At 44.3% G+C, this 26,066-nt stretch overlaps 1 protein-coding gene across 1 annotated transcript in view; it reads left to right on the forward strand.

Annotated features, from left to right (window-relative positions):
- TRHDE (thyrotropin releasing hormone degrading enzyme) overlaps positions 1-26,066 on the forward strand; it is a 3,000,980-nt gene that overhangs the window by 1,673,786 nt on the left and 1,301,128 nt on the right. The window contains exons 6-7 of the mRNA XM_069629390.1: positions 1,659-1,796; positions 6,564-6,629. Coding sequence (XP_069485491.1) covers positions 1,659-1,796; positions 6,564-6,629 — 204 coding nt within the window. The remainder of the gene's footprint in view (positions 1-1,658; positions 1,797-6,563; positions 6,630-26,066) is intronic.

Genomic DNA, 26,066 nt, shown 5'->3' on the forward strand with positions numbered 1-26,066 from the left:
CTTTGTTCCTTCTACAAACTCTCTTTGCCAAATGAATCCTATCAAACAAGGTGTCTCATGCCTATCTATATAAAGCATAATTTACATCCTATGGTGGCATGCAATCAATATCCATTCAACCCATAAACACAGCTCTCTCTGTGTTCCATCTTGCCCTCCAAGAAATGCTTTGAGTCCCAGTGTTCCTTGCACCCCTCCTACTTTAAAAGGGTAAAGTCAGCCCTGGTCCCCTCCTCGTCCCCACCCTCAAGGTAATCTATTAATGTTGGAGCCTCCCGACACCCAGCCCCACCTCCCGATAGGCACCTTAAAGTAAGGCGAGATGCATTTGAGGCACTGTGATGAACAGGGGTCAGTGAAAGGGGCGCTTCCCTTCCAGCAGGACCCCATGCTACCATCATCAATTATAGCGTATTCATATGGTGTGGTCCACGGTGCGGGCGGCATCACTATTTTGCGTAGATATTAATATTCCTAGGTAGAAGAGAAGCCTTGTGCGGTAAGCATGGTAAAGGCGGCATTGCATGAACTAGGCCCAAATACATGAGGCAATGGAAATCTCCAGTCATGCTCAAGCTCACATGAGGACAGTCCACAGCCCCATTCGCAACACTGTTTGTCCATTGTTCGTGAAAGTGTTGCGAAGATGTGTCTTTCACACAAGCAGAATGTGCCCTACAAGGCCGTGATCAGAAGCCGCCGCCTGGTGTGTATATTATCTCATCTTGGCCAAAGCATGAAACCACCCATTCGTGAGTGACCACGAGTTATAGCCCATGTAACTGACTAAACCCTAAGATCCCCGAATTCCATGACACCAGGTGCCCTTTGACCACCAACCTCAGAGTAACAAGTGTTGAAATGTTCAAAGAGGATGGACAGGGTGTATCGTTGAAGCGACAAACATGTGATTTTTATTCAAAGGTGCTGGGAGGGATATGTTATAGTTCAAAATGAGGGTGGAGACGTTGGAGCCGAATGGCGCGGATGGAGTGAATGAAATGTGTGTGTAGGTTAGAGTGCCCTGGAACCTCCTGTGTGCCTGTTTTGAATCCTGCCAGGAACACAGTATGAGCGATAAACAAGCTGTATACTAGGAGTATAGTTAATTTGTTTTCTGACCTTCGACGTGAGAAGAAGATGAGCCCTGCATGCCCACGTGATGGTAGAGGGATGCTGAGACCAATAGACTGCCATCCCATATGGATGAAGGCAGCACATGTATAGGGTCCATCCAATCAGCCACGCAGATGTTTACTATATCTATCGCATCACTTATGATGATGTTTTGCTTCATACGTTTCTGCTTGTACCCTTCTTTGGCAGAACATTCTTGGCAGCAGAGTCCTTTGCTGTTGCTCTCATCTGCGTTTGAGATTAAACTTGTTATTCTTACAAGCTCAACTTGGGCCTTTCTTCCCTAGTGGGTTCAATTCTCTCTGGTGGGAGCGTTCAGGGGCTTACTTTCACATCTCATGCCCGTGCCCATTCCTCCATAACGAAACAACAGCCCTTGACAACTCTGAAAGAAATATACATCTAGTTATTCAAGATGCATTCTTCTGTACTAACAATATGTATGAAAACTTCTGTAAATCCTTTCTAATGGCTTTCATATATACATTCTGCATTATGAAATATTATATTCTGTGTTTCAGGAAAAACAAAGATTTCTGACAGATGTGCTGCATGAAGTGATGCTGTTGGATGGCTTGGCCAGTTCACATCCAGTCTCTCAAGAAGTCGTAAAAGCCACAGATATTGATAGGGTGTTTGATTGGATTGCATATAAAAAGGTAGGATAATAAAACAAATTAATGATAATTCCATGTTTAACTCATTATGCCTAGAAGTTAATCGCTACACCATGGCTGCCAATGGCACTTATGTGTTACTCAATGGGAGGATACATCACCTCCTCCATGGAGAGAACATGCCCTCGCTCACGAAGATTTGAAAGTTATGTTGCAAGTATGCAGAAGAAAGATACTGCTATACCGATATAGAAAATAAGATTTAAGAAATGTTAACCATATTTGCTATCTCCAATTTCTTATTATGCTTATCCAGAAAATAGTCACTATTCAACTACATATTTTGCTTAGAGGCAGTGCCTGTTTGACCTCCTACAGACAAGGTTTTGTCTGAGCATGGGAGATAATGTGGTATTGGTCTCAATAGCGGACAATAAATACAAAGATTGTTAAATGTAGTTGGTTTCTTTACATTTTTTCTATTGGTTTGTCAGAAACATAAACCACCCTGCCCTACAGTGAATAGGATTACCAAACTAGTCTTACCTGGATTTCATCCTTTTCTGTAAAACAAGTCATATTCAGAGGCCATCGCTCTAAAGCGCAGTGTCTCATGGTTCATCTCTGTTACCCATACCTTTGTACCTTCATATAAAACACAACTGGCATATGCCAGTGACATCCACACTCTATTCAACTTTGACCACAGCCTGAGTGGCTTGGTAAAGGTATTCAGCTACTACATGGTAGGGTGTTCTGACTGATGGCCTAGAATCAATTTAAGATAAAACATTTAAAACCTCCAGACATTTTCTTTGGACGATTGTCAGAAGGCTGTACCTTGGAGCATTGGCATACCACTCTGGGCTTGTATCTAGGGCTGGTAAATCAAAAAAGGGACAACAGTGTTCTCTTGGGCTTCAAATTCGCACCTTCAATTTCTATTGTAACAATTCCTTAGTTACAACTGTGAATTTTGAGTTGTCTACCTCTGGTTGATATATTGAATGTCAATTATATTGGTTAGGGTGGAAGACTGCAATTGTGTTTAATGCCGTCTAGAAGTGTGAATTAACTAAAATTCAGTGTGCCTCAATATTTTAATTTGTGAACAGGATCACACAACCACCACCTTTCATTGCCTTCTAAATGTTTATAAAATATATTTCACAATCTGTGTGTCATACACAAACTGGTCAACAAGAGAGACCTATATTCCGTGGCTAAAATAGTCACTATGTAGCTCTCCACTGTGCTCTGGCTTCAAGGTCCCAGGTAATAGCAGCTTCTTCATGTCATTGGTTACTTATGAACACTGGGACGTTGTTCCCTTTTATTTGCTGGCACAATCCTTACGTAACTCCATCACTTTCACCTTGAGGATCCTGACAGAATGTCTGGTGGGAATTGTGGTGAACCAAAAGAAGGAGTTGGACTAAAATGTGACAAATAATAAGAAAAAGGGCTATGTAGCCCTAACACTGTAAGGGAAATGTCCTGCCTAACAAACTGAAACTAATGGAGATCGTCACATATCCAAAAGAAATAGTCCTTAGTCAAAACCCCATATATTATCTATACCACTTAGAAAAACCAAACACAAATTTAGAACAGCGCAAGTTGCCTCCATCTTTGTTTTTTTCTCTCCCAGCCCTGTAGTCCCAATAGATGGTTTTGAAAGATCTTACATTTTTCCCACTGCGGCCTTTCAGTCTCTCGACAGGCTTGAATGGCCAGTCTTAAATTGTTATACAGTTCTGCCACATTTCTTCCTTTGCATGAAAAAAAGGTATTTTAAAGGCAATGCCTCCATTTCTGACTTGGCTTGGTCCAGTGAACCCTTCTGGCCCTCCCAGCTCCCAGTCTTGCTTTGTACACTTTATCTTTCCATGGCTCCCGAACGCTCATGGTCCCTCAATTAGGCCTGCTTTAGCGGAGCCTCGGTTGGGCATTTGCCCGTGTGGTTTTTCCGGGCATCCCGAAACCCTTTCGTTTTCTTCAGCCTTGGATATCAATAGCTCTCTTTCAAGGAAGACAGCCTTTCCGGTATCTTGCTAGCAATCAGCTCACTCCTCATGCTACCACTGGCTCTGCAGTGTAGCGTGACTCTGCTCCTCCAGGACGTCCTGCCATCAGAGGCTTTCCTCTGCGTTTTATTCTCTCTCCTTCATTCCAAGTCCCTTGTTGTGTTATGTACATTATCACAAACAAAAGGTGTCTGTTGCTACTCTTTGACTGTGGAGTTCAGGTGAGATCCAACATTACCTGAAGCCAAAGAGATTGAAGAAATTTCACTATTTGAAGAATCCAAAACAGAAGTAACAGTCTTTCTGATTCCCACATAGGCAGACCATGTACTCTGGACATGGAGTTCCTTACAGGAATAGGAGTCCTTGTCTCCATGAGTTGAGGCATTCCCAGTGAGGTCCCACTTTCCCACGCCCCTAGGGAAGGTCTTGCTTAGTGGGCTCACCACCCTAGCCTCAAAAGGTATAGATCCCCTGTTGGGAGAAGAGACTAATAGTCCAGTTTTGTCACAGTAGGTACTTGTCACCCATGCTGAATGGTTGCAAGGCATGAATAAAGGCAACCAATATCTTGTGGGCTCTTGAACTTTAAGTACAACTTTTATTGAGCTCAGTGGTTCCATAAAGATGTTAATGTTGACCAGCGAAAGAATGGAACCCTGAGGCACTCCATAGGTAATAGGGCAGTGTTCACACCAGAGAGAGCCCATGTGGACAGCCATGTGAACCATTTAAGGATGGTGTTGAAGAATATCATCCTCTCTGCAAGAAAGTTGAGTAATGTTTTAGGGCCAAACATGTCAAACTCAGCCGAAAAGCAAAGAAGACTAGCAGGCCCTCGTTCCCTTAATCAATAATCTGAAGGGTGGTGTTAATCAAATGGATGGTGGCTGTTTTAATGCTGCATTTGGTGCGATGTATTGACTGATAATCCCAGAGCAGACCGAGTTGATAACATTGTCATAACTACTTGGTTATCAACTACCATCTCAATGACTTTGCTAATACGTGGGCGGCTCCTGATCCGTTGGTTGTTTGCTAGGTCTTCCACATCACGTGTGTATTTTTTTCTGGAGAGGGCATATAAGCCCTATTTTTAGGATGTCTGGGAATGTTCGCTCTTTAAGTAAGGCATTGATTATCCTAGGAAGAGCAGTTGGGGCTGGATCATGATGTTTTATTTTTAAGGATGGTGGCAGAGAGGATATTGTTGGTGTAAGAGGTCAGTTTTAATGATGTGACCATGTACGAGAGGGTGAGGGAGGACATGAATTCAGTCAAGTGTTAAATGGCCCTTGGGGATTTAGGGAGGATGTTGAGAGGAATTTAAACTCTTGATCTAGAACAGGAAGGTATTGGCCTTGTCGATAAACAACCTATTATTAGCTGTTTACTGTGGGTTCGGGTGGTATACAATGAAAATACCATATTTAAAATCCTGCATCACCCAAAGTCCTGCATTTTGAGACTACAAAAATCTTGTATTCCAAAATACTGAATTAGGGGAGCTGGGGTGTCCCCCGCTCCTCTAATTTGCTATTTTGCTATGCAGGGGTTGCGGGGGAGTCCCCCACATACATCAAATGTGCTGCGGGGAACAATAACAAACACATCTCGAATTACAAAATGTGAACCTATTATGTTTGTGATTTTATAGTTTGAGAATTTGGTTTTCGCTATATTAACGTATATCCAGTTCGAGCAGTGAGGGAGAAGCTTTCCAAAAGGCTGTTCTTGGCGAAGATGATCTCTAAATTGGTTGTTGTTTTCATAGAAAACCTCTTACAAATTCATGATCAATTAGAGACGAGTTCTCTTACAGATGAGCATAGTTATTGAGGGTATGTTGTACAGGATTGTTAACCACATATGTAAAGGTGATTGGCAAATAAACTAATGCCAGGAGAAGGGGAGTGGGTTAATGTGCTTGTGTTGCTTCGAGAGCATGTAACCCATATTCACTTTTTATCAGCTACATGAATTAAAATGTATTAATTAAATTGCATTTAATAAAGGCAAGGGTGTGTTGACCCTAATAACAGATGGAGTGCTATAATAGGTCACCAATTAATGTGATGTTCTGGTTAGTATTGACACACGTATATGTTAAAACAGTAAGTAGCAGGCAGATCATTACCACTTCATCCTTTTTTGCCCCACAGTTCTTCTTATATTAGGATATAGCCAGCAGTGTCAGTCTTTTACTTGCTTTCTTCAGCACAGAAACAAGAGCATAACTCAAAGGTCGGACGTATTCTTTTTAACAAACTGTAATCTATGGAAGGAGTTGACTTCCCAGATCCTATTGTTGGGCTTTTAAGGACTCTAATAACGTCAACTGAAACACACATTTCAATTGCTTATTGCACATGTAACTTTTGGAAAACACTCATTTGGCCTCTATGTCATTCTAGAGAACAATATGAAACACATTCTGCCAGTCCTGATACGCCATGCCCCTAGATATCTTTACAAGCTTTTAGATGGCCTCCATGTTATAATGCAGATCATATCCTATGCAAATAAATCGGATATTCTGTCAACAGCTTGCTGTTGTTCTATTAACACTAGGTTGCTTGAATGTAAAGTTTGAGAGGTTGAATTTAAATTTTGAAGAATGTACTTGATTCTTGTATTAACAAGAGTTAGGTATATTTCTAGTAGCAATACAAGTCTTCAATGTTAGTGACCATGTTGGCCATGGGAGTTATCCCTGTTGTTTGATTACTTGTGTTGAATATATACATAAATATATATCAGTGTATGTTTTATTTGTTTACAGGGCGCAGCTTTGATCCGAATGCTGGCTAACTTTATGGGGCACAATGTGTTTCAGATGGGCCTGCAGGTACGTGTAGACCTTTATATGTTTGTCTTGTACGCCGCATAAGCAGCAGAGTGCAAAGCCTCATTCTGTGTAAGCCTAAAGAAATAGGAATAATACTTACTAACCTTGCCATCTTAAATACGATTGTCCAACAACATATTTAACATTTTACGTGATGATAGTTTGATTTTCAGTTGTGGTTTGTGGTTGCTACAATGTTCAATAATGTTGATCAAATGTCATTTTTTTGGTCAATGCATTGATACTTTCTCTACGGCCTGGCTCATGCCTTCCTTCCTGGGATCAAAAGCGAGTAAGCAATGCAGTGAGGAAAATTGAACAAACGACATATACCGAAAAGCTTCATGAAAGTCCCAGGTAGAACATATTGTTGCAATGTCACATGTTTTCCACAGAACAACATCAAAAAACGAGTATGCAATATAGACAAGTTAGGCTCATGGCTGGACCACACATTATATTTATGTCAAAAGGAAAACAAGGTCCTGAGAAAAATGCATTAATAGTTGCTGAAACTTGGAGAGCGGTTTTGTGTATTATTTGTAGCTATTAGCTAAAATTGCAGGAATTAATCCCTGAGTTCCTGAATTAGGGTCTTTAAAGATTATACTCAAAACAATAGCACATACAGGCCCTTCTCTGCTGATTAACACAACACATGACGTGCTGTCAATCATTCAGACTGCAACTGAACTATGACACATTTGTAAATATATTAATGAACCATTTTGATTTTTGAACAAATGCTTAAATTGATGTATACGAGCCGATCTAGAGGAAGTACAGATTTCACAAATATGTTTTTGTCCTGGATTTAGCAATACATATGATATTTGTTCAGAAACAACAGAGCTTGTTATGAGTTTGGTAGTAATGGGAAATGTGCCATCAACAGAATTACCACCCTTTATACTCCACCTAATTCCCAGGTGTACATGTATGTCAGTAATGCCACTAGCACCAATCCAGAATGAGGAATTAACGCCAGATATATTCCAGCCAAAACTTAACAGTAAATCCTTCAGTGCTAAATAAACTAGTGGTATTAGTTCCAAAACTGAAGGCAGTAATTCAGCTCTACTGTAACATTGCAATTACCTTCATCCAAGGGGCAAAGGTAGATAAATACAGGGGCAGAAAGATAAGGCCCACATGCATCCAATGGATTTCCAAAGAGTATTTAAGGACCACACCTTCCACAACCACACTACTAAGCAGCATGCAGGTCCTAGAATATGAGAACTATGGCATCCACAACTAACTACTGCTCGTTAACCTGTAGAGCTTATTCGCCACAGCAACAGGGTAGGAAATCAACATGGCAATGCCAGAGGAGACATCTCAGGGGCAGGTTGCCCATAACTCTCACACTAGTTGTGCAACTAGCCAATCTGGTTGCTTCTTATTAGGTCAGTAAACCGAAGAATTGTATTAATGCGTCTGGACCCAAAGTTGTCAATTTGGACCCAATTGCCCATGAATTGGTCCGTGGACTGCACTGGGTGACCACAGATATCACTAACTGATTATTGCCTATTTTTGCACACTTTTATAAGAGACTGCTTTAAGGATTAATATTAAACCACAAAACCACCTGTCAGACGATATGCAATGGTCTTGCATTGGTTTGGTGCAAATAAATTCAATCGTTTGGGCAGTAGATGCAGGAATAGATATTTTTGGAACATTCCTGCAGATTTCCAGCGGTAAAGCTGTCCAAAAATCGCTTTTCCAAATATGGCAAGGTTTCATCAGCATTTTCATGCTCAAAATCATTTACTGAAAAATACATGTTTTTTAGCATGACATTTTCATGGAGGAAAACAAATCAAACGTTCAATCCACCTTTTTCTATTAATTTGTGAACCAGTGGATTCCCAGAAGTGACTGATTCACAGATCTCACAATCTTGTCCAGAGGAAGTTTCCAGCTATCTGGTCACGCTATATTACAGCTAGATAATGAATCTCCTGGGTTTTAGTGAGTTTACAGTTATCAATCCAACAGGAGGTTGCACTTTTAATATTTCAATTAAGAACCACTCTGTAGGACTTATTTTAATGTTTCTCTCATAGTTTCTTGCGCGTGGAAACACTTGTGTACAGGTGCATTATAAATAACTTATATCATAACATAAAGGACATATACACATGCATTAAACTTTACAAAGTCAATGCAGTATGTGCCATAAGAACAACATCATCGTCATATGCTTAGCGTTGGTCAAGGATGAAAATATGACGCATCCAACAGCAACAAGTAAATAATTATCTAACCCATCCATATACACAAATGCCATCTTACATCACTGCTGGTCTCCTTTGTTAATGGCAAAACCCTGTGTCCCCTCCCCATTTTTTCAATATCTTAAATAGACTTTAGTTTTACTATACAACTGCATAATAATCCTCAGCAGTTGCTTATCAATGCAAAAGTTAATGAGAGTTGATTTGGGGTATTTTATCAGACTCAAAGCCACAGGGCTACCTTATGTTATTCTTATATTGGGATCATGAGCGGCACGCTAAAAAACAGAAATGGTGCACACTGGGACCCAATTTTCCACTTTGGTGTTATTTCATTGCTGGTATGGTGTAGAAACTCTGCATACACTTACCAGATCACCTGAAGACTGTACTATGGGGAATCAGCTCTTTATAACTTGCACCAATTCACAGTGTGTTGGTGGATCTTGCTTTTTACCATCTGCTGTAGTAAAAATGCCTTCTTAGCTTTGTACCTGTCTATATGCCATTACAAGTAACAAGAACACACAATAAATAGAACAAAGCTGATCCAATTCTTTGCAGGTACTTTATAAGTGATTAGGGATTATGAGTACAAAAAAAGAACATGTCCAATTCAATGAGTTTAACATAACCTTCTATGTAATTCAAGTATGAAAACACACATCCTAAACTATTTTTTTTTCTTTTGGAATGATGACAGATTGTATTCTTCAGGCTAAAACATAACTATGAGCACATTTCATATTGATGCTTTCTCCGTGGTAAAAGCTTTTCCCATTAAAAACCCTGTTATCTAATGGCCTTTAAACATAGCATTGGTTTTTGAAGCTTAAAGACTTCAGTTATTTCTGAGATCTGCTTCTTGGATGGTGAATAAAAACACATGCACATAGCTATCTATGTTTTTAATTGTAAAAAGCTACACACACCTCAATTGTACGTATGCTCACCTAAAGAATGCTTGAAACATTCACACCAGCATACTCAGCTTCAGTGTGCCCTTGGTCTCAGCACGGCTGACTCCCCATTAGCGCAACCTCCTGTGTTCCTAATAATCTCTCTTTCTCCAGGCTGCCTTGCGATCACGCACAAGGAAAATCTTTCTTATCTGCTTCTCTCCCTCCTTTGCAGGGAAATCTCAGTAAACGCAGGTTAGTCCCAGAGAGTCAGCCAGCCCACAGTCAACAGAGGCAGCCAGATCCTCTGAGAGACCATTTTTTGAGATTCAGTCCTTACTTTTTCTCCCTTATCTCCTCCACCTGCCCCTTACTGTAAATTCCCCTATGGCAATTTTTTAGAATTGCCTGCCCCTAATTCTGATGCCATATGTCAGTCAGACACCACCTCCTCTGACCAAACCTCCTGGAAGATTCCAGCGAACATGTGCTTTGGCATTCACCTTTTCACAGAGATTCAGGTAAGCAAACAGATGCCAAAAGTTACATTTCTCTATGCTGTCTTCCTACAGCATATCATAAACAATGGGGCTACTTTGAGCAACGTGACTTTTCACATTCCTCAGCTCACATCTTCATGCAGAAGCATCTTTTGTACGTTTATTTTTCAAGCAACATTGTAGTGCCTGTGCTTGCATATCTCATAAAGTGAGACCATTTTTACTGATGCTCTGCACCAATATTTTGCAACAAAGAGCTATGGAATGAGCTGCCTTCAATATTAGTAAGGAATTAAATAATAGTAGAAAAGGGGTTAATAATCATGAATCTTATGCTTCAATTCAACTGAGTTCATGTTATACCATGGTGTGGTGCACTATGCTATGGTATGGCTACCATGTAAACCTATGTTCAAATCGTTCTCTTTGTCTTATTTTGTATTAGTTTGCAGCACTAACTCACACCAGATTCACCTCAGAGTCTCACCAGAATCTCACACCTATTGTTGTCAGAGTCTGAGTTTACTAGAACTCTGCCCCAGCTGAGATGTGGTGCCCCATTTTCCCTACAGTTGTCCATAAATGTTCCCCAGTCTCTTTATCAAAGGCTGTTGACAGGTCCATGAATGCGAAATAGAGGCATCCTCTTGTGTCTTCAACCTGCTAGTTAATTGTTTGCAAAAGAGATAGGTACTGCTCCATGGTTCCCATTTTCTTCGTAAAGCCCAGTTGACAGTGTTATTTTATTTTGTTATTTAAAACCCAATACAGTAACCTATTTTATAAAACCTTGCACAAAAGGAGTGAGCAGAGCTGAGATTTCTGCTGCGTTTTTACCACGTTTTGCTGTGTAGCTGTGTTGTGCCCTGCAGACAGACTGGAGTCTGTTTTCCATGACTGCAGAGCTTACAAAAGCTGCCTAGCAGGTGGAGCCTCGGCGGACTGAGGCAGAGTGTTTTGGTGTTTGGTGGGTTGGTGGCGGGGGACTGACACGCTACCTCTCTGTGCACTACAACTCGAACATTACCATTGTGAGTACCTGGAGGCACTTGGAAATACAAAACAGAGTTCGGTGCAGATTTCAGTCTGCCCCAGTCCCTGCTTGACGTGTGTTCCACAGAGGATTACATAGGTGCTGCAGCTATGGTATTATTTGGAGTGGTGACTGTGATTTTAATTTTAAAGACAACCCTTAAAAGTCAACTTCCTGCGTGGAGCATGGCGCGGATTGCAGCACAGAGCTTAGTCTGCCCCAGTCCGCCCAAGGCATCCAGCTGACGATGAAGAGCAGCACGGCGGGAAGCGAGGGCTTGCACGGTCCCCAAATGCATCACAAATCACTTCAACACTGCTGAAAATTGGAAAATGGAACGCCCCTTGAGGTAAGCATACACCGGATGAACACTGGTGGTGATGCGGTTGGTTGCGCTGACACCCAGTTAACTAACTCGGAACGTGTCAGTAAACTAGCCAATTCATCAGCTGTGTTAAATGAATTGAGATCACCGTCCTCCGTCTATGTAGATGCATGCAATGCTCCTTTCGATTTCAATATAAAAGACATTACAGACTCAGACCTATTATCCGGCTACCCCCTGATGTAGCACCAACGGAATGTATGTCTTTCGCTGATGGTGCCTCAGCTAAATCAAATTGCTCATGAGTGCAAATAGGCGCAAAATGGAATAATGAGATAACATACAAACCTGCTCCTCCTCCCTTTTCTGAGCATATTGCAATTTCACCATGCAAAAAGATTCACTTGTGTACATCCATGGAGGCTGACCACAGAAACAACTCTTTGCGCCCAGGCTATGAAGAAAAATCAGTACGTGTAGCCAGCCATGAACAGTCTCTAGAAAACCACTCACGATTTTCTATGGTATTCGGCAACGATAAAGGAAAAGAAACAAAAGTTGCAAATGTAAAAAACACAATGGGTAAAAGATTGTCAATTTGCCCATAGTAGACACGATACCTTGTCATACTGTTGCAATTGATGTGGCGGGCCGGGAAGCCCGCCTGTCAGAAAGACTAAAAGCCGATTTTCTATTGATGCGAGAGCGCCTTGATGCCAGCTACTTATAATGAAGTGTCTACATCTCAAGAGTCATCAGAAGACTCACAAAACTCGCAAATAGAACAACGTGCAAATAAAGAAAGAAGAGCAGAACTATGGGAGCAATTTAGAGAAAATTCAAAATCAGTCGTGGCTAATCGCCAAAAAGGACCAAATTCGCACACTGCTCGGCCAGCACTAAACCAGCGAAAAAATCAAAATTAGCAATGAAATTAAGATATTGAAGCCACCCACCTGTTGACCTCATGGAACACTCGAGGCTTTGTCCATCTATTCCAAGATAACTGCCATTTCAATGACAAGAACTTTATAATCTGTCTTCAGGAAACCTGGCTTCGAGAAATTCCAATACAGGATGGCTATTCAATTTATTTAAATGCTGCTGGAAAGAGTCATTTTGGACAGCCATTTTCAGGATTAATCACAATGATCAAACACTGTAGTTGGAAGGTAATTAGCTCGTCAAATCCAAATCTGTTTGTACAAGTTACCATTTTACAACACAGTCTCATCATTGGGTCGAAACAGACACAGTTAATGATCATAAACACTTATTGCAACCCTGCAATGATTTCCCAAATAAAACGTATTTCTTCAGTAACTGCACAAATTGACGACTGCCTGTTAACCTTTGATGACCCATTCATCTTAATATGTGGGGATCTAGATTATTCTTGGTTCAATGACACAAAAGATCGTATTAATCCAAAGGAACAAAATTATTCTGTCCATCGGTCAGATCGTGGCTCTCAATGGGCAAATGAGATGGCTCTAAAACAATGTGAAATGTTAAATGGTTGCACTAAAGGTGACATCCCAGCAGCATTCACCTTACACAGGCTCTCCCAGATTCTTGGAGAGAGGCAGTGGTGGTACCAGTGTTCAAGAAAGGCAATCGAGATGATCCCACAATCTATTGTCCGATTGCCCTTCTTGACAACATGGGAATGGTATTTGCAACCTTTCTGCAAGAAAAACTTGCAAATTGGGCAGAAGGTGCAGCCGTGGTGGAGGAGCGGCAAACCGGGTTCACGAGGGGTGTTGGAGTCGAACTAAATATGATGCTGCTCAACATGGTAAAACTAGATGCCTTGAAATGTGGGAAAAAATTGTTCCTCGCGTTTATTGACCTGAAACAGGCATTTGGCAAAATCAACAGTCAAGCCCTATGGAACAAACTGAAAACTTGGGGATGCCCTGATAATTTTCTGCAACCACTAATGGCGCTATATTCAAACACCTCCCACTGGCAGCACTGCTGTTTAAGCTTTTCATTTCAGACTTACCAGTGGCACTAAAATAACCAAGGACCTTTCCCCCAAGAGTAAATGGTCAGCAGCTTAGTTGGGTCATTTATGCCGATGACATTGTGCTCCTGGACTCAACACTAATAGGACTACAAAGACTACTCACAGACCTACAAATGTATCTCGAGCACAATGGCCTAGAAATAAATACAAAAAAGTCAAAGATAATATCCTTCGGCCTAACAACTCACAAATGTGTTAAGAATTTCACATGGCAGGTGAATAATGAACGGCTTGAACTGACTGACAGCATACGTTACTTAGGTGTCATATTTAACATCTCAATACGTGAATGGAGTTGGATGCAAGATTTATCCTCACGAATTCAGATGTTTGCCCTACAAGGAGCAAAATGACATGCCATGTACGGCAAATTTACACTGGTACCGGTTCTCGCATTCTATCTCCAAAAAGTGGTGCCTGCAATAACTTTTGGTAGTGAAGCAGGATGGAACATTGACGCAAGATTTTGGTGCCAACTTGAAGGGAAGTTTTGGCGAAAGGTGCTCAAACTACCTCAAAATGTGTCCATAACTGCAATTCGCTACGAGTTATGCATAGAATCTTTATATGGTACAGTTTTATGGAAAGCAATTTCAGCTTTGCGCAAAATGCACCTTGTTCCTACAGGGAAACCATATAAGATACTAAGCGTAAAGAGTAATGACCCTTCTGCCGACCTCTTTCCAATCCGGGAGACCAAACTATTAAGGATTCTATGTGAAGCAGATCTTCCAATAGAACAAGTATTGCAAATGCCGCAGATAGCAAAGAAACAAATCTGCGTTGGAATTGGATATTAAATAATGAAAAACGCAAGAAATTATCCACAGCCTTAGATTTTGGAACCACCATGCATGAAGTCAGAGAACTTCCAAAACACCTGTCAAAATTTCCATCGAGATACCATCGAGATCAGTTCATAAGACTACGCTTGAATCTCTATAATTCCAAAGAGATTCTGATGATACAGCATGACAGTAAAACACAAGACAATCATTGCCGCTATTGTTTAAATGCAGTTAAATCGGTAAAACATCTAAAGACTGAATGTACAAAAATTTCATCTCAGCGCTCATTACATTTGTCACAATTTGCTCCAAAAAAGACAACATGGATGAGTGGCGGAGTTATTTAATTTCTGGCACAAATCTACAACTGACTTGCCGAGTTATAAATTTCATGGACGAAATAGTGATTGACTTATAATGCTGGTATTTGATCATCTTAGTCCGAAGGTGGTTGGAATTTGCAATGAAAAAATGATGTGACAAAAAGTTTTTTTCTTTTTTCATAAATAATGTCAAAAAAATAAAAAAAATAAAAATAAAAAAAATTATCTGAAATATCTATGAGCCAAATAGGTGCAGGAACCCTTAAACACGGTACTGAAACCTCAGGAGAAGATACCCCCAAGAAGTGTGAGAAGTGCAGTGTGAGAACCCTGTTAAACCCAGTACTGTGAGCTCACAATTTATCGTGTGTATTTACCAAGGGTCACCCTGCCCCAGACTTCAGATTCCCCCATTCACTCTGTTTGGAAATTGGAACAATAATACTTGTTGACAAAGTGGCAGAAAGAATATGGGCCTCATTACACATTAGGCGGTAAGGGAATAATGGTACCGGTAAGGGATTACCGGTATCTCTAAATTCCCTAGCTAATCACGACCCGGACTGGCCGCTATTAGCGGCACCGCTAAGAACGGTGCCACTAATAGTGGCCAGTCCGTGGGCACGCGACCCCTCAGGTCGGAAATAGCGGCATGGCGCTAATAGCATGCCATTACAAGGCATGCGGACATACAAATAGCGGCATGGTATTGGCCGAAGAAGCCTATACCGGCATGGAGGAAATACCGGCATCGCAAACCACACGTTAAGAGAGCTGAGTAGTGTCCCCACCTGCCACAGGTGGCCACAACAGCACAGGTGGAGGCAATGGAGTCTGGGGCAGCACAAAAGTAGCACACCACACCCCTTCCCACACCGAGATGGTTCCAATACTTGCAGCATTACATGGGCTGGAGGACATGATTGCATTGCAGCACCAACAACAACAGGCAGCACAGAGGAGACGCAGAGGGAGGAGTATGGCAATACTGGCCCAGCAAGCCACACCAGTGCACCCAGTCATAACACAGAGGCAGCCAGCACCCCCAGGATTCTAGCCATTCGATTCAACCTAACCCCTGAGCAGATACACACCCTGTGCCGCCTGGACCGGATACCATCACCACCATGGTGAACATGAATCACAATGACATAGTGAGCCACATAGACATCCGTACTGCCATCCCCCCTCTACTGAAGGTGGTAACTGTGCTCCACTACCTGGCCACAGGCACCTACCAGCATACCGTAGGGCAGATGCATGGCATTTCACAACCAGTATTCACACGCATGCTGACCCAGGTGCTCGATGCCCCCCTGAAGCACACAAATGAACACATATCCCTGCCACGGACAGCCCAGGAGATCTCCAACGACAAAGTTGGCATCTATTCACTGGCATGCATCCCAAGTAGCATCGGGGCAATCGACTGTACCCATGTGGAAATGGTGCCCCCACATCCCAATGAGGCTGTCTACCAAAACAGAAAGCATTCCCACTCCATCAATGTCCAAATGGTATGTGACTCAAAAAAGAGAATAACACATTGTCGTGACCGATACCCCTGATCAACCCATGAATCAATGGTCCTGCGGAACTCAATGATACCACGCAACATGGAGCGCCATGCTGGACAAAGTTTGTGGCTACTTGGTGAGTAGCAGAGCAGGCACATGGCACTGTGATGTGGGGTGTTTTTGGGGGGGGGGGAGATGAATACTCCAACTGGTTGTGGACTGTCGTCCGTACAATAAAGGGACATACAGAAGTTCGCCAATGGCCACCAACGCAGCCCACAATGGAGAGGACACGAAACCACATGCAAGTAGTAAACTGCACAACAAAGAGATCAATCCATAACGCAATTCATGACACATCTATCCACATGCACATTGCACATCATACCATACCCTACATGACCAAAAAAAGCTGCTACATGCAGCCAATATGCATAATGTAAATGTGCGTTGAACAACATCACAACAGATATGCGCCCTTGAGTGCATGCAAATGGATCACCTGTAGCCATTGTACAGAACCACACCCGTACACCACTACTGATGTGCCGCTTCACAGCATGGGGACATTGGAATCATAATGGCTGTATACTAGCAGTGTAGTACAAAGGTTGTCTGGGCCCAGGAACACCTAGGACCTATCCGCACCCAGGACATGGGAAATACTGCCGGAGGCATGCATGGTGCATGTCCACTTGCAGGGACTAGCTTACCTTCTCACATTGCAGTTACACTGACTGTCTCCATGCATGCTGGGATTCGTGGATGCCAATCAGAATGCTAACAGAATTAGTGTGAAATGTCCAGGTTGCAATTGAGGTGACCAGTAACAAGGCCCCATTGTTCCAGCTATGCAGGTGATGCTGGATATCCCCTGAAGAGTTGGCTCCTTACCCCTATACGGAACCCACAGAACAGGCACGAAGAGGAATAGAACCTGGCACTGAACCGTACCCGTGTCGTGATTGCGCAGGCATTTGGCCTTCTGAGGACACGGCTCTGCTGCCTAAGCTGGCCGGGTGAGGCTCTCCTGTATGGCCATGACAAAGTGCCGAAGATAACCATGGCATGTGTCATGCAGCACAATATGTGTATCAGACGGAATGTGCCTGTGCCCCCTGACATTGACATGCAACCACCTGATGAAGATGATGTTGATGGGGATGAGGATGGGGGAAATGGGCCGGCAGGACATGCAAGAGGCGATGGCCAGGAGGGACACGATGTGCGTCAGAATCTGATATATCAAATATTTTGAGAGACAAGGGTCAACTCTTTTGGATTGAGGTATTGTTGCCCTGCTGTATGTGGTGAGGCGCACAATTGGCCATGTCCCCAATAAAGTACACATACATAATGATGAAGACCAAGGCTGTGTTTCAATTTGTCAACAGTGTATTATGATTAATTCGTGAACAAAAAGTGCATGGCCCCAACTGTGCAAACACCCTTTCCCCCTCCCCCCACAACACTCCCAAAAACACCCTTTTCCCCCTCCCCTCACAACACTCCCAAAAACACCCTTTCCCCCCTCCCCCACAACACTCCCAAAAACACCCTTTCCCCCCTCCCCCACAACACTCCCAAAAACACCCTTTCTCCCCTCCCCCACAACACTCCCAAAAACACCCTTTCTCCCCTCCCCCCAAAACACCCCCATGTGTGGCTTGTAGTGCGTAGGTGTCCTGCTGCACATGTTCCAGCTAGTTCTTGCTGGCCCTAATTCTCATGGCCTCCACCGCCATTGGGAGGTTGGGATGGCGTGCGCCTCATGGTGCGCAAGGAGCGGCGGTGGGGGCTTGTCTGACGTGAACTCGCAGAGGAGGAGGTGCCCGGTTGATCCTGTGGTGGGGGGATATGGTCGCTCCATAGCGTCCGCTATGAGGTCGAGGACCTGCCTCAGTTGGGCCATCTCCTCGCACAGCCTGTTTGTGCAGGCCTCCATGCCCTCTCTTGTCTGGCTTGCATTCGACCTAACCTCCTCCCTCAGACGGGCTGCCTCTTCCACATGCTGGCCATCCAGCGCTGTAATTTCCACCTGCCTCTGGCTGATGGTTGACAGGTCATGGCGACTGCGTCCAGCTCTTGGGGTGGCTGCTGCGCCCTGGTCCATGCCTCGGCCATAAGGTGAGGACACCTGGGGGCTCCAGTGCCCTTCCACGGTCTTGTTGCCAGATTGTCCATGGCTACTTGATTGCGATGGTGGCCGTGGGCTTGGCTCAATGAATTGCGGGGGGCTGGGGATCTGCCTTCGCGTTTCAAGGTCAATGGTCTCCTCCACGTGCAACAGCGGCGCAGTGGCTGCTGCCTCACCAGTCGAACTGGTGGCAGCAGAGAGCGGGCCCTCCGTGCTTGTTTCCAATGATGGGGGAACACTGCCGTGGGTGCAGCAATGGTAGCAGCTGTGGCTTCAGGCTGTGTTGAACTGGCGCTCTTGCTGCCATTACCCCTTTGCTGGTGCTCACTCCTCCCTGTGCCCCTTGAGGTGGTGGCCGTGTCCCCTGTCTCCTGTGTCCTGGCCTTTTTCTTGGCTGGGGGAGCCTGTGTCACAGTGCCCTGTTCATCACTGTCTGTCTGTGATCCTGTGGGGGACAAAAATAGGGAATATCATCGGTGATGGTTCTGCGTGCCTTATGCAGAATGATTACGGTTATGCCGCTCTATGCATTGGGACCTCTTTAGTTGGGAATCCGGTAATGGGGATGTCGGGTGAGTCATGCATGAATGGGTCTGTGTTGCACGTGTATGTGGTGATGCGTGCATGTGTGTGTGTTGGGGTGTGACACTCACATTGGCAGAGTTGTGTGCATGTATGTTTGTGGCTGGATCCATGGGCTGATTGTGGACTCAGATTTGGGGGGCATGTAGTGGGAAGTCGGAAGTGCTATCAGTGCTTTTGTCGATGCCGGTAAGGGACTTTTTGGGGTCTTTTGTGGCATGGCGGTAGGGTCATTACCGGCATGGCGCTGTGCTCGTGTCCATGTACTCATAATGCCACGCAATTAGCGGCATCATGCCAAGCCGGACACGTTAATAGCGCCATGCCGGTAATGGCCGATTTTACCGGATAACGTGTAATGAGGCCCTATGTGTTATTAGAATGTTCTTAAATCATTTGTTTAAGGAGGTCGCCATAGTCCTGATAAGAATGTATATGTATTACCAGGTCATGGGGTCTTTAAGGTGTTTAACTCAGACAATGCAATATTCTCCTCAGATAGTGTTACTATTTCTGATAATCTTCAAGCCAGCCAGATCTGACCCAGAAGACGCAGAAGAACCATATGATCTATTTATGGATGGATACACATGTGCCAGTGATTTTGCCCTGTTGCATTCTTTCCACAATGCTCGCAGGTCACATTTGTTGAGAGTAACTGCATGTCAATGACTTTATGTACTTGTTTCTGTTGTGATGGGAATTGTGGTACACCATTGGGGTGACGTGGATAAGGAATACACTAAATATAATTGGAGATATGCATTTGTAGATAAAGCTAAGCAAACATATCACTGATGATTAAATATGTTTGGTATGTATGTATGGGATGTATAACGTGCACATCTCTCTGGGAAGTTACAGAGCACTGTATATAGGGGACACATCTAATGCACTACAAATAGAGTGTGATGGTAGCAGAGGAGTTGGGATGAGCAAGGGGAGCATAGGATTGGGGTCCTCTAGAGGGGGACATGTTTGGTTGAATGGAGTGGTCAGTGATTGGTGAGATGGTCTTTAAAGAGTTGGGACTTCAGGTTCTTCCTGAAGCATAGAATAAAGTGAACAGGTCGTATCTGGTTTGATCACTTCTTTCAAAGACATGATGCTGTGATGAAGTGCCCCGCTTAATCACGTTGGTGGATGGCGGAGTAACCAATGGGGCAGCTGCCTTCATAAGTGGTGTGATGTCGAGCCCAGGGTCAGCAGGGGAAGGATCTCTGGGCTGATCCCACCATGTCACCCACTGTGTGCAGGGACCTGCCACAGGATAACTGCAGCTACTCCAGCCCCTTTAAGAACATTTTGGAATAGTGTTGCTACAGATCTTGTAAAACGGTATGCTTTGCTCCACTTTTGTGGGTGATGAAACCACCCCTGAGGTCCTGAGCTAGACCAAGAGACCCCACGGCCACTCCTTATGTTAGCATCATAAAGGGAAATAGGGAGGTGGTCACTCTAGTGTGTTGGACGTATTTTTCAAAGCTGCGCTTTAGGCCCATCCAGGCCCAAAGATCTATGATTCCCAAATTCCATATTTAAATCCAGGACACCTGTATTCCCTTTACCAATAGAAAGGCAAGACTAGGGCTTGGGAGTTATGAGGAGGGCCACAAAGCGTGATGACAAGTCAATCCCAAATCCCACACCAGGGCTTTAAGCCATCTCAGAGTCATAGCCTGGTAGCTAACTCCATCCCATCTACCCTACTTGATTTATATCCCACCAGAGGGAAGCTGGAAAGCGAACAGAGCACTGTAAAACCACAAGGGCTCTGGCACTAGGTTGTGGAGGTAATAGGAAGAGCTCATTCAGTGCTAGCTCAATATAGTAAGAGAAGCAGCTGGAGAAGAAGCTAGAGACAGGAGACTGGGGCAGAACCTCTGATTCATGGGGAGAGCAGGCAAAAGGAGAGGCCCATACAGCTTGGTTAAAGGGAGACTGGATGCTGCACAGAGGACTCAGGAGGCTGAGTGGCTGGGTAAAGGCAGTCCCTTTAGTGGAGAGCTAAGGGACCCAGCATGCTGGGAGAAGCAGGGATCTGTTGGATGGGGGAAGGAGGATCCAGAAGGGAAGAGTGCATACATATTTGCACTGGAAGTACCATAAAGATACAATCTTATTTTAACCGTACTAATAGTGTACAGATTAATTAAATGTTGTTCTCAAACCAGGGTTTCGCCTAATCTGCTGAGTTTATACCACAGCCTCTGATTTATTACAAGGTCAAATGCCACAGAAGTCTAAAATTTTGCAAAAAATATGGCAAACTGTGAAAACATCCAATGGCTAATGTTTGTTCTTAGTGCATTCACTGACAGACCATTGCCAATAGTGCTCCCACTTCTAAAGCCAGGAATCGAGGCATCTATTTTCCTTATCCCATTGTTTTAGTTCACTTTTGAGTTCACTTAGGAGGCAGGAGGTGGTGATCTTAATGGATGCATCTAGAAGTGTTAGTCTATAATTCCTCATATTCTCCCTGGAAGGTTCAACCCAGGGAAGTTGTCCAAGGAACAAGCAGTTTAGATGTATTAATAATTACCTTGAACAACCTATTATAAAGGTGGCATTGACGCTGACTTAAGATGTGGGTACTGCAAATACAGAGCACGTTTTCGGAAATATTGCAGAAAATCACTGGGTTATGGTGTGAAGGGAAATTATACCGACATTTTAAAAAGGAGCTAATTGTTACAAGCAAACACGGGCAGGAATTTCTTTGCAAGAGCACTTTCTCTTCAAATGATGTGCTGCAAAGTAAGCAGAACAGTGCCTGGGAATGGACTACACACTTAAAGATAGCCTTGGGCCCATTAAGGAGTTGCAGTACAGCATGCTGGGCATCACATTCTCACATGCTGCACCTTATATTACACACACAGCATGTTGAATCTCAAGAAAGTAGCCAATTCGGGGGTGCAGGATTTTAAAATGTCAGATGGATGTATAAGTACAGGTTTTGAATTTATGGGGGGACCATTCTAACACAGAGACATCTTGTGGACCTTAGCCTATATTTAAAATGGAAAGGCACACGTGGAGTAGAATGCATTTTATACCTATTTGATTTGTAAACACATTTTTTTTGCATGTGCTGGGCTTTTAGAAACATATTTTGAAGATTGAATTGGCACAGATTTAAGAAAGGTGGGCGACAATGCAATGGCATGGCTTCGATCATGCCACAGACACACATTGGGTTATGGTCTGAAGGCACATTGCACATAATTTATTAGGAGATAACAGTTACAGTAGAACACAAGCAGGAATGCCAATCTAACAGCATTTCCTTGTGTTCTGGCGTCTGTCTGAAATAGGGTTTAGGGTGTAAGCAGAACAGTGCTGGGAGAATAGTGGGAGGTCTTATCTCCCAGAGGAATGGAACTTAAGTGTGAAGGAAGCACTGGGTTCTATTAAGGAGTTGGGGTACAACATTGTGAGCATGGCATTCTCTCAAGCTGCACCTTATTATTCATATTCAGCATCTCAAGGTCAAAGTCACATTGGAAGCTTAGGCTTTTCAAGGTACCAGCTGGATGAAAAAGTACAGGTCTTTAACCTATGGAGTGCCCGTTTTCCGTAGGATCTAACACAGTGTTGGCTTATGGTCTGTAGCCTGTGTTTAGAAATTAAAAGCGCTAGTCGGTCAGAATGCATTTTACGCCTACTTGATTTAGTCAAAAAGTCTTTGTAGCAACATAGAAGGTATCACTGCACACACCAAGGGGCTATACGTAATCACCACAAGCTATGCTAACTGGTCCAGGAGCTTTTAATTGCTTAGTAACATTGATCATGTTTTCCCGTGTGAGGAATCCTGTCCAGTGCACTACTGCCCACACTTCGATAACCATACTACTCGCTCCTGAAACACAGATTTAATAAACGTTTACCATATTTTGGGCAAAGCAGGATTCGATTGGCAAGCAGCTATTTTCTCATTACTACTTCAATCCAGTTCCCTAAACTTTTTAACATCGTTATTATGATATGATATGAAATGATGAGTCATTTATAAGGCGCCTTTAAACAAGTGTTTCTAGGCGCGACAAGACAAGGAAGGGAGAAAGAGGGAGGATGACACAAACAATCTTACTAGGTTGTGGGTCATTCAGATCATGCATGTGGAGGGGGAGAGGGAGAGGAGACGTGCCAGGGGGAGGGAAAGGGGACATGCGATCAGGGCAGCATTGCTCTGAGCAAGTGCAGCTGGTGGAGCCGGCTCTGGGTAGTGCAAGGAGGCAGGGAACTTTTGGGTCACAGATCCAATCCCTGAGTGCGCCGAGTCCTGGAGTCAGTGCAGGTGCTTACAGGTCACCAAGACGCCTGGTGCCCATAGAGTTCTGAGGGTAGCCAGGTGACCAGGCAGTGCAGCAGACAGGGGGGTCAGCAAGGTAGAGAAAGAGAGAAGGCAGAAGCAAAAAGGAAGGTCTTGAGCTGCTTCTGGAGCCTGGGGTGGTCCTGCTTGAGTGGGGAAGGGAGGCCATTCCAGAGGGAGGGACGTTCAAAGGAGAGATATCTAGCCCCACTCTCTGCCTGGAGAAGTGTCTGACCCTTAGAGAGTTGGAGGTAGCTGAGCGAAGGGCTTGAGAAGGAACTTATTTAGAAAGAGAGTGGTGGATGTAGTACAGGCCATGGCCCCAGAAAGCCTTGTGGACAATGCAAAGGGTCTTGAACTTGATCCTGGCACCGGTAGCCAGTAGTAGGATATCAGGCCTGGATAGATATGATCCCTGGTCTTGACGCCAAGGACAAGTCTCGCAGTCCTGTTGTGGATTAGGTGCAGAGAGCGGGGAGTAGAGGAAGGCAGTATGAGAAAGAGGTTGTTGCAGTACTCCAGCCGAGAGAGAACCACGGCTCTTGAGACAGTGAGCTTCTAGGGGAAAGTGAGAAGGGGAAGAATACCTCTGAGGAGGTGCAGCTGGTTGAGGCACTTCTTAGAGAGGTTTGTGGTGTGAGGAGAGAAGGAGTGAGTGGAGTCGAAGATGATCCCAAGGTTTTTTGCCTCACAGGAAGGCTTAGGTAGATAGCCCAAGAAGGGCGGCCAGAGTGAAAGAGGGAAAGCGGGAGCAGAGGTCCCAATGAGGAGGATCTCTGTCTTGCTGGCATTGAGGCATCGATTGTTGAAGGCGCACCATTCCAGAATCACGGATAAACAGTCAGGAATGAGAGAGAAAAGAGAAAAGGCAGAGGGGAGCGTGAAGTAGAGCTGAGTGTCATACACACAACACTGAAAGTTAGAGGAGAAGGTAGAGATGAGGTGGGCCAAAGGGGCCATGTTGACATTGAAAAGCCACATGTGGAGAGAGGGAGGTGGTGGAGAGATAGGACCCCAGTAGGACCTGATAGGTATGGTCCATGAGGAAGGAGGTCAACCATGCTAAGGCCTGATCCAGGATGCCGAGGTTTTCATGGAAACAATTGATCAGGATGGCACGATCGACTGTGTCAAAAGCAGAGGAAAGATCAAGGAGGATGAGGACAGAAGAAAGGCTAGACTCGAGATTAGTGAGCAAATCTTCACAGGTGTTCAGGAGAGCAGTTTGTGAGCCTCTAGCTGCTCTGATGCCAGACTGATGGTCATGGATACAACCAACAGATTCAGTGTGGAGAGTAAGCTGGGAGATGGCCAACTTTTCCAACAGTTTGCCCAGGAAGGGAGTGATAGAGATTGGGTGGTAGTTTTCCGGACAAGAAGGATTGGTGGAAAGTTTCTTCATGAGGGGGTGCACAAGTGAATGCTTAAGGGGAGAGGGGAACGTTCCAGTGGTAAAAGAGTGATTGCAAGAATCGACCAAGGCTAGAGCAAGGGTGTCAATGTAGTCCTTGATGTTTCCAGAGGGGCAGGGAAGAACCTGCTTGGATGACACTTTTATAGATCAGACTTTTCATCAGGAGTGGTCACAGAAAAAGAGGAGAAAGTTGGAGGAGATGGAGAAGTAGTCAGAAGGGGCACAGGAGAGGTAGAAGGAGAGGAAGAGGAAAGAGAGGAGGGGAGAGAGGACAGGATGTCCTGAAATTTAGAGGTGAAGTGAGAAGCCAGTGCAGTGCAAAGGGTCTAGGAGGGAACAGGAGAGGAGGAGACTGCAACAGGATTGGCCAGCTCCTTCCAGATTTTGAAGAGTTCGACCGTGTTGTTAGAGGCTGCGGGATGCAGTATTGGATGTGGGCTCTCTTCTTGGACAGGACAGAGAGTCTGTATTGACTCTGGAGCAGGCAACAGGCCAGTTTGTCAGAGGATGTGTCTGATGCCATCTACATCCTCTCAGCTACCCTGCATTTGCGTTTTTGAGTGGTGAGGTCATAATCATACCAAGAGTTGCACTTGGATGTCGGCGTCAGGCAGATTCTCATGACAGGGGCAACGACATCAAGAGTGTTAGTAATAGAAAGGTGCAGGCTAGAGGGGCTGTATCAGAGTGTGAGTCAGCTGCAGGTGTCGGAGGAGGAGAAAAGTAGCTGCAAAGACCTTCACTGACACGCACTTCATGAGCCGGATGACAGAGAAGGTTGGTGGCAGTGCTGGGGTAGGCTTCACCTGGGGGACAGAGAGATTCAGGTGGGAGGAGAGCAGAAAGTGTTCAATCCAAGAGAGAGGAGTGGTGAGAGGGTTAGAAAGGGGGATGTCAGAAGAGATGAGAACATCCAAAGTGTGCCCGGTCGAGTGTGTCAGGCTCGAGGGTATAATAGAAAGAGAGAGTGTCACAGAGATTCTGGAAGAGCCCTGAGGAGGGATTGGAAGCATCCAGATGGATGTTAATGTCTCCGAGTAGGAAAGGTTGAGAGGTAGACACAAGGAGAGAAGAGGTCAGCTTATTCCGAGAGGAAGATGGTTACCTGGCCAAGTGGCCTGTAGATGGTGTCCACAGTTAGAGAGATGCCAGGAGAGATAGAGAGTCTGCAGAGCAGGGTTAGGTCTGCATAGGGATGACAGAAGCAGGCACACACTCCGGAAAGATCAGGGCTACTCCACCTTCCAGATGGTTGGTTCTGGGTTCAGAGAGGATCTTGTAGCCCTCAGGAGGAGAGTGTCAAAACTTGTGACAGAACTG

This window comes from Ambystoma mexicanum, chromosome 12, assembly GCF_040938575.1.
Source record: "Ambystoma mexicanum isolate Mex_15411 chromosome 12, UKY_AmexF1_1, whole genome shotgun sequence".
Classification (NCBI taxonomy): Eukaryota; Metazoa; Chordata; class Amphibia; order Caudata; family Ambystomatidae; genus Ambystoma; species Ambystoma mexicanum.